At 39.5% G+C, this 14,419-nt stretch overlaps 1 protein-coding gene across 6 annotated transcripts in view; it reads left to right on the forward strand.

Annotated features, from left to right (window-relative positions):
* FAM13A (family with sequence similarity 13 member A) overlaps positions 1-14,419 on the forward strand; it is a 356,140-nt gene that overhangs the window by 50,685 nt on the left and 291,036 nt on the right. For 5 of the 6 annotated variants that reach the window (XR_009564127.2, XM_060299807.1, XM_060299808.1 and 2 more), the window contains exon 3: positions 5,629-5,838. The exons of the other annotated variant lie outside the window; for it this stretch is intronic. Coding sequence is in view for 4 of the 5 variants with exons in the window: in XM_060299807.1 (XP_060155790.1) it covers positions 5,629-5,838 (210 nt within the window). In the remaining variant the exon portion in view is untranslated. The remainder of the gene's footprint in view (positions 1-5,628; positions 5,839-14,419) is intronic. 6 annotated transcript variants of the gene reach the window in all.

Consider the following 14,419-nt stretch of genomic DNA (forward strand, 5'->3'; position numbering starts at 1 on the left):
AAGCAGATACGTGTATTTTTTCCCTCTTTTAACATAGCACACAGTGTACACCATTTGTGAATCCTCTTAAAAAAAAAAAACAGAAAAAAACACTCGGGACCTCCCTGGCGGTCCAGGGGTTAAGACTCTGCAATTCTACTTTAGGGGGCATGGGTTCGATCCCTGGTCGGGTAACTAAGATCCCACATGCTGCACAGCACGGCCAAAACAAATCACTCTACAGTATTGGAGACTGTTCCATTTTACATAAAGAGCTTTCCTCATTTAATTCGTTTTTTCCCCTGCACGCTATTCCACTTTATGTTTGTATGTGTCACTGCTTTAACCAGTTACATCCTGATCAGCATTGAATTGTTTCCAGTCTTTTGATGTCTACAAACAATGATTCAGTGACTGACCTTTAACACGTATCAAGTACTGTGATGTGTCCGTAGACTAACCTTTTGAAGTGAACTGCTGGGTCAAAAGATAATGTGCATTTACAGTCAACCCCAGAAGTTAAACCAGTTTTTTATAGTCACACCATCAATGTATGAAAATCTGGAAAAAATTTGAATTAGAGATTGCTTTTCTTCTGCCTCTCCTTGATATACCCTTAGGTGTACTTTAATAGGGTGTGTTCAGGTTATGCAAAACTAAATGTCTTAGTGGGCTCAGTCAGTCATTCTTAACCAGGGATGTGAAATGGTCACTAGCGGAATCTTTTCAGAATACCCATGCAATTGGCAGTACCTCAGATCTACTGAAACAGGACCTTTTTTGAAACTTTATTTATTTATTTATTTTTGGCTGCGTTGGGTCTTTGTCGTTGTGTGTGGGCTTTCTCTAGTTGCGGCGAGCAGGGGCTACTCTTCGTTGCGGTGCGCGGGCTTCTCACTGCAGTGGCTTCTCTTGTCGCGGAGCACGGGCTCTAGGCATGTGGGCTCCGTAGTTGTATTGTAGCGCATGGGCTCAGTAGTTGTGGCTCGTAGGCTCTAGAGCACAGGCTCAGTAGTTGTGGCGCACGGGTTTAGTTCCTCCACGGCATGTGGGAATCTTCCCGGAGCAGGGCTCGAACCCGTATCTGCTGCACTGGCAGGCGGATTCTTAACCACTTCGCCACCAGGGAAGCCCCTGAATCAGAATCTTGATGGGGCAAACTAGGGTAGGGCACCTGCCCTGTAATTTGAAAGGCTATATAGTTAATTACTCCATGGACAACCAGAAGCCCCTTTCTGTATTTGAAACTATTGATATCATGTTAATAAACCAAAGAGCCTGTGTAAGTTTGAGAGCAAGATACTTCAATTAGTTTTATTTAACTGTTTAAGTCAGATATTTGTTGTGGACCTGTGATACAGTAGGCACTCTGTCAGGTATGGGATATGAGGTGATTGGTTGTATAATTAACCATAGGTAGATATTGTGGTCATACTTTGTTGTTTAATGTACATGTAGATATATAACAACTCGACATGAGGGAGACCTTTTATTATTATAAAGGAATTTTAGGACAGAAAGCATTTATAAAGGCCTATATTAAGGCCTGCTCAATAGACTTTGACCTTTTTTCTTTAAAGAAAAAAAAAGAAAAAAGTACACATTTTTAACATTCAAGGGAAAGTCTTATAAGTTACAAGGCATATCATCTTTTTTTTTTTTTTTTTTTTTTTTTGCTGTACGCGGGCCTCTCACCGCCGTGGCCTCTCCCGTTGCGGATGGAGCACAGGCTCCGGACCCGCAGGCTCAGCGGCCATGGCTCACGGGCCCAGCCGCTCCACGGCATGTGGGATCTTCCCGGACCGGGGCACGAACCCGTGTCCCCTGCATCGGCAGGCGGACTCTCAACCACTGCGCCACCAGGGAAGCCTGAGGCGTATCATCTTTGTACTATTTTAAAATAACTAATCTTGATGACAGTGTTACTGGCTTCCTTCTACTTTACCATTAAGATGCTGTGGGATATTTAAATAGTGTAGGTTTCTCCACTTACCACTAGATGTCAGAATATGCTTACATATTGTCACATGACTCTCAGGGCCAGTGTGCCAATAAGACAAATTCTGACCTCTGGCATATTTCATTTCTGTTGATGTATTCATACATTCATAGATGTGCTCATCAGACTTTGAAATAAATACTTCAGTTGTACAAGAAAGTAGTTGTCAGTGTTATATATTATTTTTTGGTATTACTAAACCATTTATAAGTTGCTGTTTCGTGATGGTTAACCCATATCTCATGAAATCAAATATGACAGAATCTTAAATGTATGGCAGTAACTCCATAAAGCTTTCTAAACATCTCCTCCCTCTAACGTTTCTGTTATAATCATTTCCTAAGAATTTAGAGTAGGAAAGATTAGAGATTATATAATCTGGTAAACCTCACATGGGTATTGTATATATTATAAGTTCGTAAGGGACTTTTAAAAGCTATGTGGATTCTTTTTGCCAGAGTGTAATATAGCCACGTCCAGAAGTAAACTTCTCTGGATTGAAAAATCACTAAGTATCCTAAGAGTTCTTTTTTTTTTTTTCCCCCGCGGTACGCGTGCCTCTCACTGCTGTGGCCTCTCCCATTGCGGAGCACAGGCTCCGGACGCGCAGGCTCAGCGGCCATGGCTCACGGGCCCAGCCGCTCCGCGGCATGTGGGATCTTCCCGGACCGGGGCACGAACCCGTGTCCCCTGCACCGGCAGGCGGACTCTCAACCACTGCGCCACCAGGGAAGCCCCTAAGAGTTCTTTGGGTGAGAGATGTTCCTGAGGGAAGAGAGTTGTGCAAATAAATGGCCACGAGGGCAGAAAAAATGGTCGAGAAGCAGTGACTTTAATGATTTCCATTTATAGCTTCTCTTTCCTCTAGTAAGGTCTGGGGGGATCAGGAACTTCAAGACCAAAGCCAGTTCTTGGAGATGGGTAACTCTTTTCGAATAGCTGGAAGTATATTTATTTGAGGAAAAGGTCAAAAAACCTTGTTGGAAGAGGGAACCTCAGGTCAAAGCTAGAAAAACACTGTGAAATCAGATCCAGCGGCATCTGCTGGTCCCAAAACAGGCTCTGGAGCTGGGTAAGATACAGGACTGTGTCGTAAAATTCTGTATCTTCAGGATCTGGGCCTTGACCAGGAATGGGATTCTCTTTTACTGGGTGCTGTCTGCTTGATGCCAGTATATGTCTCTGAAGTTACAGATGAAGCTTTGTAGAGTAGAGGAAACAGAACTTGAAAGCTTTAAAAACGACTGAGGTGAAGTCTCTTGATAGTAACCGATATTCTGCAGTATTAAAGGGAATGGCCTATCACATCAGTTATCTCTTGCTACAAAACGAATGACCCCAAAACATAGTAGATTAAAGCAGTGTTTATTGTCTCACAGTTTCTGTGGTTCAGAAATCTGAGCACAGCTTGGTTATGTCTTTTGTCTTTAGGGACTCTTTAAGGCTGCAGTCATACCAGGACGTGACTGGGGAAAGGTTCACTTCCAAGCTCATTCATGTGCTTGTTGGCAGGATTCAGATCCTTGCGGGCTGTTGACCTGAGGGTCCCGGTTACTCATTGGCTGTTGTCCAGAAACTGCCCTCAGTTCCTTGCCACGTGGACCTTTTTATAAGGGAGCTCACAAAATAGTAGCTGATTCATCACAGTGAGCAAAGCAAGAAGAGCCAGAGAGAGAACACAAGGAAACAAAGTAGGCATCACAGTCTTTTATAACCCGATCTCAGAAGTGAGTTTGGAACCCAATCACATTCTCTTGGTTAGAAGCAAGTCACTAGGTCCAGACCGCACTCAAGCGGGGAGAGGATTATACATGATATGGTTACCAAGAGGTGGGGATCACTGGGGCCAGTTGAGAAGCTGCCTAGCACACAAACTGACTGGTGTCTTCTCTGATTACATGGTGCTGTGGCCATACTGGTTGTTAACTATTTTTAATAGCATCTCTGGTTTCACAGATTTTTGTCAAAATTGGAGCTAAAATTCATGTCAATTTTTTTTTTGTTTTTTGGGTTTTTTTTTTGCGATACGCAGGCCTCTTACTGTTGTGGCCTCTCCCGTTGCGGAGCACAGGCTCCGGACGCGCAGGCTCAGCGGCCATGGCTCACGGGCCCAGCTGCTCCGCGGCATGTGGCATCTTCCCGGACCGGGGCACGAACCCGCGTCCTTTGCATCGGCAGGCGGACTCTCAACCACTGCGCCACCAGGGAAGCCCAGGTCACTCTCTTCTTAGAATGTGTCTTACACCTTGAGCATCGCTCCGTGGTCTGACTCACTGCTTTCATGGCGCTCTGTCTCTTTGAATCCAGCACACTGAGCTGGAAATCATTATCCTCTACTTAAAGCAGCTGCCGCCCTTCCCCCTCAGTTCACCTTATCCTTTACCATGCTTTCTTCTGGATTTCTAGTTTTCAAACCTTAAAGTTATGCTTCAACCCTTCGTCTTCCCTATTTTCTTTTTGTACTAAGTTACCAAATCATCTTCATTCTCTCCTTTTCACTTCCTTCCCACCATAATCTGTCTTACAGTTGACTGTAGTCCCCCTAAGGCAAGCTCTCTGCCTTCTCCATTCTCTGCTTCTTTGCTAACTAGGTCTTCCTTAAACCACGATTATGTTGTGTCTCTCTCCTGCCCGCCCCCAACTCACACACATTTAATGCCCCAGTGATAAATAATGATAAAGTCTTCACTCTTTCCCTTGACATTCATGACCCTCTACTTAGCATTTCTTCCATTTTAGTACCCTATCACTCTTTGACCTAAACACCCCATTTTTTCATCTGCCTGCCTTTCTTTACACGCCCCTCTCTCTGCTTCTCAGTTCATACATTTGTTTCTCTTTGTCAGGGGTAGATCAAGTTTTTGTGGGTCTGATGGTTAGTCCTTCTGGGGCCCTCTTTAAGAAAAAGAACACAAAATTAAGAGTGTAGAATTAGGGACAGAGCATTGGAAAGGGCCTCAATAAATGAGAGGCCCTGAAGCTTAAATTTCATTAGCTTCGCGGTACATCAGCCTCGGTCCCCCAGTCATGCCTGTGCTTTAGCTAAAGATTATGCAGCAGAGCCATGGCTCCTCCGTGAAGCCTTCTCTGCGGACCCCAGCCAACACTAATAATCACGAATCAATCGGCTAAAGGCAAGGATCTCGTCTTCCGCTACTTTACAGTCTCTGAGTCTTATAATTTGAATTTATTAATTACTAAAGAAGTAATAGTTCTTTATCAAATTATTACAAAGGTAATCACATATAGTTAACACTTCTTACGTACATGTTAGTTTTTTCTTAAATAGTTGTTCTCAAAATGCTAAGCTGCTTTCGGAGCCCAGGGTAAGTTTCTGTTATACACTGTAGAAAATTATACGAATGAAATTTCTTTATAGAGTAGTACGTGTTCTGTGTCTGTATGTGTCCTAACCTTAGTTTTAGACGTCAGCTTTTATAACCACTTAGGATCTTTGTAGTTGGTGTGTAATAGATGGGAAGATGTATTATTCTAAGGAAACATTTTTATAGGACGTGAAAGTCTTCCAGTGCTTGATAATTATTCAGAAAATTCTATACTGAGATCTATTTACGTCTCTGTTCTTTAGAGTTTGTACCTGTTTGTGAGAGACCTCTGTTATTTTCTGTGCATGTACTCTGCTGTTCCAGGACTCACCCAGGAAGGCCTTTTTCGTGTGAATGGCAACGTCAGGGTGGTAGAACAGCTTCGATGGAAGTTTGAGAGTGGGGTGCCCGTGGAGCTGGGGAGGGACGGCGACGTCTGCGCGGCGGCCAGCCTGTTAAAGCTCTTCCTGAGGGAGCTGCCGGAGGGCGTGATCACCTCGGCACTGCAGCCTCGGTTCATTCAGCTCTTTCAGGGTCAGTACACTGAATCCTTCTAGGAATGAAAGCAGTTTTATTTTTCAGCTAACACTAAGGTTTTAAATATTAAATTCTAAATTTTAAAATAGGATTTTAAATATTGGTGGTCTGTCCATAACCATCATCTTGCTATTTCACTCTAGATGTTCATCTTCTACCCTAAGATAATGCTAAACTGATGATGAAATACCATTATATTAAATGTAATTTCTAAGACTCTTGGCATTGAAAAGCCCTGATGCTTTGGGACCAAAGAAATTCTTTTCTGACTGGTTAGTGACTGCCATGGAAGTATTGATACTAAGACTAAGGCATTAAATTCTATGTAGGAAATATTAATTAATTAAATTGTGTTTGGTTAGTGACCTTTGAGACCGAAAAGTCACTGGTGGGCTTTCCTTTTCTTATAAGCAAGACTGAGTCCTAAAACAGTAGTTGTTTTACATAACTGAGGTTAAAATTGATTTTTTAAATGTTCTTAAGCATCTTTTTTTCACTGCAGTCTAGTTCATTTGCAATATTATATTAGTTTCAGGTGTACAACATAGTGATTCAAAATGTTTATATGTTATACTCCATTTAAAGTTATCATAAAATATTGGCTATATTCCCTGTGCTGTACAATATATCCTTGTAGCTTATTTATTTGATAAATAGTAGTTTGTACCTCTTAATCTTCTACCCCAACCTATCTTGCCCCTTCCCTCTTCCTTTTCCTTACTGGTAACCACTAGTATGTTCTCTATATCTGTGAGTCCGTTTCTGTTTTGTTATGTGTATTCATTTGTTTTATTATTTTAGATTTCACATTTAAGTGATAAGACAGTGTTTGTCTTTCTCTGTCTGACTTATTTCACTAAGCATAATACCCTCTAGGTCCATCCACGTTGCTGTCAAGGCAAAATTTCATTCTTATTTTATGGCTGAGTACTATTCCATTGTATATGTGTATATATTAAATATATATACCACATCTTCTAATCCATTCATCTATTAATGGACACTTAGTTTGCTTCCATATTTTGGCTATTGTAAATAATGCCACTATGAACATTGGGGTGCATATATCTTTTCAAATTAGTGTTTTCATTTTCTTTGGATATATACCCAGGAGTGGAATTGCTGGATCATATGGTAGTTCTATTTTTAGTTTTTTGGGAACCCTCCATACTGTTTTCCATAGTGGCTGCACTAATTTACATTCCCCCAACATTGTACAAGGGTTCCCTTTTCTCCACATCCTCACCAACCTATGTTATTTGTGTTCTTTTTGATAATGGCCATTCTGACAGGTATGAGGTGATAGCTTGTTGTGGTTTTGATTTGCACTTCTCTAATGATTAGCGATGTTGAGTATCTTTTCATATGCCTGTTTGGTGATGTGTATGTCTTTGGAAAAATGTCTATTCAGGTCTTTGAGCCATTTTTTAATTGGTTTGTTTTTTTGATGTTGAATTATATGAACTATTTATATATTTTGGATATTAGTCCCTTATTGGTCATATCTTTTGCAAATATTTTGTCCCATTTAATAGGTTGTCTTTTCATTTTGTCAATGGTTTCCATTGCTGTGCTGAAGCTTTTAAGTTTAATTAGGTCCCAGTTGTTTATTTTTGCTTTTGTTTCCTTTGCTTTAGGAGACAGATCAAAACAATACTGCTGCAATTTATGTTCGTGTTTTGCCTGTGTTTTCTTCTAGGAGTTTTATGGTTTTGGGCTTACATTTAGGTCTTTAATCAGTTTGAGTTTATTTTTTATATGGTGTGAGAAAATGGTCTCATTTCATTCTTTTACATATAGCTGTCTAGTTTTCCCAGCACCACTTCTTGAAGAAACTCTCCTTTCCCCATTATACTGTCCTTTCCCCTTGCCTCTTTTGTCATATTAATTGATAATAAGTATGTGGGTTTGTTTCTGGGCTCTCTATTCTGTTCCGTTGATCTATATGTCTCTTTTTGTGCCACTACCATACTATTTTGATGACTATAGCTTTGTAGTATAGTCCGACATCAGGAAGTGTGATACCTCCAACTCTATTCTTCTTTCTCAAGATTGCTTTGGCTATTCAGGATATTTTGTTTTTCCATACAATTTAGAAGTCTTCTAGTTCTGTGAAAACACCCATTGGTATTTTAATATGGATTGCTTTGAATCTTTAGATTGCTTTGGGTAGTATAGTCATTTTAACAATGTTAATTCTTCCAATCCATGAACACTGTATATCTTTTCATCTGTTTGTGTCATCTTCAATTTCTTTCATCACTGTCTTACAGTTTTCCAAGTACAGGTCTTTTACCTCCTTAGTTAGATTTAGTCCTAGATATATATATATTTTTGAAGCATTGGTAAATGGGGTTGTTAACTTCTCTTTCTGATTGTTGTTAGTGTACAGAAATGCAACAGATTTCTGTATATTAATTTTGTGTCCTGAAACTTTACCAAATTCGTTGATGAACTCTAGTAGTTTTTGGTGGCATATTTAGGATTTTTAGTATAAGGTCATCTGCAAATAGTGACAGCTTTACTTCTTCCTTTCCAATTTGGATTCTTTTTATTTCTTTTTCTTGACTGATTGCTGTGACTAGGACTTCCAATACTGTGCTGAATAAAAGTTGTAAAAGTGTGCATCTTTGTCCTGTTCCTGATCTTAGAGGAAATGCTTTCAGCTTTTCACTGAGTGTGATGTTAGTTATGGGCTTTTTTGTATACAGTCTTCATTATGTTGAGATTCATTTCCTCTATATCCACTTTGTGGAGAATTTTTATCATAAATGGATGTTGAATTTTGTCAAAAGGTTTTTCTGCATCTATTGAGATGATCATATGGTTTTTATTCAATTTGTTAATGTGGTGTATAACATTGATTGTATTATAAAGTGGTTTTAAATGAAGAATCTTCATTTTTAAAGGTACTCATTTTAGACATAATCATTATTGAGTTCTCCCCCCTAAATATAGGAAGAAAAATGATTTAGCTTTGAAAAGCCATTTCTTTCCCTGTTTTTGACAAGTTAGGGTGAAAATGGGAAAATGTATTTATAAGAGTGTTAGATACCAGATTAAGAAGGATGTTACTGAAAGCCACATTCCTTTAAAGCAGTGGTATAACTATTCACATGTAGTATGCTAAAGAATGAGTAAGTGAGAAGGCCATATTGTATTCTATTGAAAAACAGGAATAAAATATGGAAGCAAAAATTGCAGAACTCTTTGTCTGTTATGGTTTTCTTCAGTGCTTTTAAGTTTTTTATCAGTAAGCTACATTTTAAAGTAATTGCTACAAAAGCAAGTTGAAGATTTACAATATTGTGTGCCTAATACAAAATATTTAGTATTACAAAGAATCTTTGTTACTCTTAAAATTATACCTTATAATTTATAATACTATAATTATATATTATTATAACTTATAATACTATAATCATAATATTATCTTACTATACTACTACTTGTGAATACTTGTGAATTTTAAAAGTGTATCACATTTCCTAGAATAGCTTTCATTTGATAATGAGAATGCACTCTTTTATTTTTTTTGTTAATTTTTACATTATAGTAATGTGTTATAATTCAAGTTTTCTTTGTAAATTGTCATTCATGACATGTTTTCTTGGTGGCTAAAAAAGTTGATACGCATCAGAAAAAGCAAGGGGTATCATTCTAATAGAAGTAAGACTGCTTATTTAGTCAGCCTTGGGGGTTGTGTGATTGTGCACAAATAACAAATTCTGAATGGGGCAGAAACACTAATTTTTGCTTTATTGGTAGTATTCTCTCATTGCTTGAAAACCTCTGAGGTTAGATCTGAGAACTTCGAATAAGGAAGTACTAATGAAGTACTTACAAGTTAGGTCAGCTGCTAAGTAGAGGGAATAAAGTATGTCTTAGGTGCCAGACAGTATAGCCTTTATAAAATAAACTTCTCTCTTTAATAGTCCAGGTAGAAAATATGCAAGTAGGGCTCCTGTGCTTCTGCTGGTTCACCCTGCACACAGTACTCTCACAGTAGAGGGTACCCACTGCAACTGGTCACTCCAAAGCCAGAGGTTGAAGGCTCTTTGCAGACTCACTAAGGAGATATTACACTTGGCCTGTTATAATATTCTCATCTCTTTTCTGTTAGACAATAATATATAACAAAATTTTTTGATACAGTTTCCCTAGTAAAGACTACACTAGTTTTATATTTCAATCCTTATGACACCAGATTAGTTTTTTTGACAGTCTGTCACAAATCAATGCCAGATTTCTTTTTTTTTTAAATGTTGTGGGCCTTCGAATTGTATCCTGTATAAAGGGCAAGCTATTTGTAATTGAATATGACTTAAAATTTTTCAGCTCAAGCTCATCTCTTCCATTCTTTAGAGGATGGAATTCTGGAGCCCCAACTTAATATATTTTTAGACATTTAAGCTAAACCACAGCCCCCAAGGACAGCATGGCTGCCGCCTGTGAGCATACCCATGCTCTAGACCACCCTTTGATCTTGTAGATCAACAGTGGCCCCTTGTGTGCATGGACATTTAGATTCTTTCCTTTTTATAAAAAGTCATCAGCTTTAGATAATTATCAACTTTAGACTTTGTCTGGTGTCTAAAGCTCTGAGACTGTGTATATTTTTAGTTAGCCAACCAATACATCTGCATACCACGTGTTTATCAAAAAGTTCTATATAGAGTTGATTTCTGCCAGAGCCTTTTGCTTCTGTCAGATGCCTGCTTTAGACAATTCATCTTAAGAGAGAGACTCTAAAGGATCTTCAGTGATTGTCCTTTTCTGTTGTCATGTTAAACCTATCTCTGATTGTACCAACTTGCCTTCCTTAATTTAGGTTTCCAGTATAATTGTCTCAGTTTGGCTATATTCCATGACTTGTGATATTATTTTATCCTTATCTTGGTGGGCCAGTAACATATCTACTTTTTATTTTAATAATTTCAGATGTGTTTGGGGAATAAATATGAATGGCAAGCAATAAAATGATTTTAGGATAGGATTCATTTAATTTAGAATTAACTAGAAACCCCTTTACAGTATTTGAATGCTCTCTATTGAAAAATCTTCTATAATGTAAATACAAATATTTCTGCCTCATCGTGGAATATTCTTGTTGTTGTTTGAGTTGGATCAATCCATCAATATTTATTTAATACCGTCTACTTATACACTGGATGGTCCCAAGAAATAAAAGATTAAACTTCTTGACTTCGAGGAGTGTGCTGTTTAATTGAGGAGGTAGAATGTATGTTGTACACCTTCTGTAGTCCTTCAGATGAGCAAGTGCGTTCACCTGGTGTTCACAAGGAGAGGGGGAAGCCAGTCTGGTTTATGGTAATCAGAGAATGCTCGGTGAAAAAAGTAAAACTGGGGTATGTAAAATTAATTTCAATGGAGAGGAAAATCTTCTAGGTGAGGAAAGGGCGTGAGTAAAGACACTGTCAGTGTAAGACAGGAATGTCTGACAGAGTTGTCCATAGCTAAAGGAAATTTGCCAAATATATAATTTTAAAAGTAGGTTGAGACTAGGTGGTAGAGGGTCTTGAACGTTAGGCTAAAGGAACTAATATTTATCTGTAAGTAGTAAATACTTGAAGAAAGAAGTCATATGATGGAAGCAGTATTTCAGGCTGTGCTGTGTAAGATGGTTGGGTGGGGAGATGCTGGGTGCAGGGGGACTATCTAGAGTACTGGCAGAAATCTTGATCCTAACGACCTGTATCTGATAAGTAATAGGCAATGGAATATTTTTTTAAATCTGGGGTAAATACACATAATGTAAAATTGATCATTTTAACCATTTTAAAGTGTACGATTCAGTTACATTAAGTGCATTCCCAATGTTGTACAGCTATCACTACTACCCATTACCAGAACTTTCTCATCATCCCAAACAGAAACTGGTATTGGAATTTTAAAGGAAGGTTGCCAGAGACAGAAATATGAGAGAGAAAACATGGGCAGAAACATGATAGCTGATAATTAGAGGGTGAGCAGAAGAAAGGAGTGAAAAACTGTGGGACGAGTAGCGTGGTGGCCTGACTCTGGTGGCCATAACTTTGGTGAAGCCCACAGAAATGGGCCCTGGGAAGGCCACAGCAGCGGAGGGCATTTATTAAACTTTTGTGAATGGAAACAATTAAATTGGGAAGGAAATTTCCGAGGCATAGGTTGACATAGCACTGGGGAGAGCTCCCTGCCAACTTCTGTGCTTTGAAAAGGCTTAAAGCAACTAACGTTGTTTTGTCTTCAGTAATTCAAATCTTTTCTATCTCTACCTACGGTGGATCTTAACATTTTATAAAATGCTTCAGTCTGTTAGACTTGATCTTTTGTCCTGAAATGAAGAAGCTCAGTCTTCAACTTTCTAGGAACCTTCTGTGGCTGACTAATTCTCCTTCTCTACCTTCAGGTGAACTTGGGACTTAGCCCAAACGCTCAGATGCTATTACCTTCAGGTGAATTGGGGACTTAGCCCAAAGGCTCAGATGCTTGGTAGGATCTGATGATCTCTTTGTGGGGACTTTATTGTCTGTCTCCTATCTCAGAGATCCAGCTGTTGTTATTGAAGAAAGAGGAGAGATCCTGATGTGGCATCTTGGTAATTGGTCTATTAATAACAATAATGGAAGTCAAGAAAGGAAGATTATGGGGCCATGATGAGGAGCTCATTTTATTTTATTTTATTTTATTTATTATTATTTTTTTGCGGTACGCGGGCCTCTCACTGTCGCGGCCTCTCCCGTTGCGGAGCACAGGCTCCGGACGCGCAGGCTCAGCGGCCATGGCTCACAGGCCCAGCTGCTCCGCGGCATGTGGGATCTTCCCGGACTGGGGCACGAACCCGTGTCCCCTGCATCAGCAGGGAGACTCTCAACCACTGCGCCACCTGGGAAGCCCGAGGAGCTCATTTTAAATGAATAAAATGAACGTTAGTGCTTGGGAGAGGGGTATCAGGCTGAAGATGTGAACTTTATAGTCATCTTTGTCGACTTAATCGTGTTCATACTTAGAACCCTGAGCATCACTTATGTGTGGACAATAGTGTAGCTGTAAACTGATGAGAGCAAGGGGATTTTATATACCTTTCATCATGACTTAAGTACCTTTTCTGTGCTGAGATTTTGCCTAGAGGCTTTACATATGTGTGCCTTCCAAACTCCATTACAGCTACTCCTACAAATATTTCATAGATAAGAAAAGTGAAGTTTGGGGAGGGTAAGTTACTTACCAAAGAGCAAGCAGCTAGAATGTGCAGAGCTAGGACCTGCCTCACTCCGAAGCCCAAGCTTTTTCCATCATACTGTGCATATAAGTCAGCTCAGGCCGCCATAAAAGAATACCACAGACTGGGAGACTTAACCAACAGAAATGTATTTTCTCACCATTCTGGAGACTGGAAGCCCAACATCAAGGTGCTGGCCAGGGTAATTTTTGGAGCTCTCCTGAGCTTGCAAGGGTACCTTCTCACTGCTGCCTCCCATGGCCTTTCCTGTGTGTGTGCTCTCCTGCCTCTTCCCCTTCTTGTAAGGACATCAGTTCTTTTGGATTAGAGCTTCAGCTATATGACCTCACGCAACCTTAATTACCTTTGTAAAAGCCCCGCCTCTACATACAGCACGTTGGGGGTTAGGGCTTCAGCCTATGAATTTTGTAGGGACGAAATTCAGTCCATAACACTACTTTTAAAAACTTACCACAGTTTGGTATATGTATGATTAAAAATTAATTAGTAAAATGCCTACAGTGGATGCTGACTAGGTGGTCTCTGGAATAGAAATCATGACTACAGAATTGATGTCTTTTTCTTGGAAATCTTTAAAGATGACTAGCAGAGCTAGGAGTAAGGAATGAGTTTAAAACAAACAATAAGCTGTGGAAAAAAATGTTACTGGGGTGTGTTTTCATTTTTTGTATAGATAATTTTCTGTATTTTTGTTTGTATTTTAATATTGATTCTCTTTAAGAATTTATTCCTTTTAGTGATAATAGGTGCTAGTGACTCCTCACTGCATAATACCTAGAAGATATTTTATTTATATAACCTCTTTTGATCCCAGCATCAACTCTGATGAGGTACAGATAGGATAATCTTCATTCTGAAGAAAGAAATTATAGCATATGGCTTAGAGCATAGGCTCTGGGTCCGTTCTGACTAGTTACAAATCTGTTTGCCCACTGCCCGCTGCATTGGTACAGACAGGCTATTTCACCTTTCTGCGCCTTAGTATATTAGGTATCTATTGTTACGTAACAATTTTCTTAAAACTACTCTAAACGTGTATTTTCTGTCATGGTTTCTGTGGACTAGGCATTCAGGTGTGGTTTAGTTAGGCAGTACTGGTTCAGAGTCTGTCAGGGAGTTGCTTTCAATTTAGTGCTGGCTCTGGGTGAGAAGCCTCAGTTCCTTTCTCTGTGGGCCTCTCCTGATGGCCGCTTGAGTGTTCTCATAACATGTCACTGGCTTCCCCCAGAGTGAGCACGTCAAGAGAGATGGAAGCTGTCTTTTCAATGACCTAGCCCCAGAAGTCAAATAGCATCATTGCCCCACATTGTGTTCATTAGGAGCGAGTCCTTAATC

The sequence above is a fragment of the Globicephala melas genome, chromosome 5 (assembly GCF_963455315.2).
Source record: "Globicephala melas chromosome 5, mGloMel1.2, whole genome shotgun sequence".
Lineage (NCBI taxonomy): Eukaryota > Metazoa > Chordata > Mammalia > Artiodactyla > Delphinidae > Globicephala > Globicephala melas.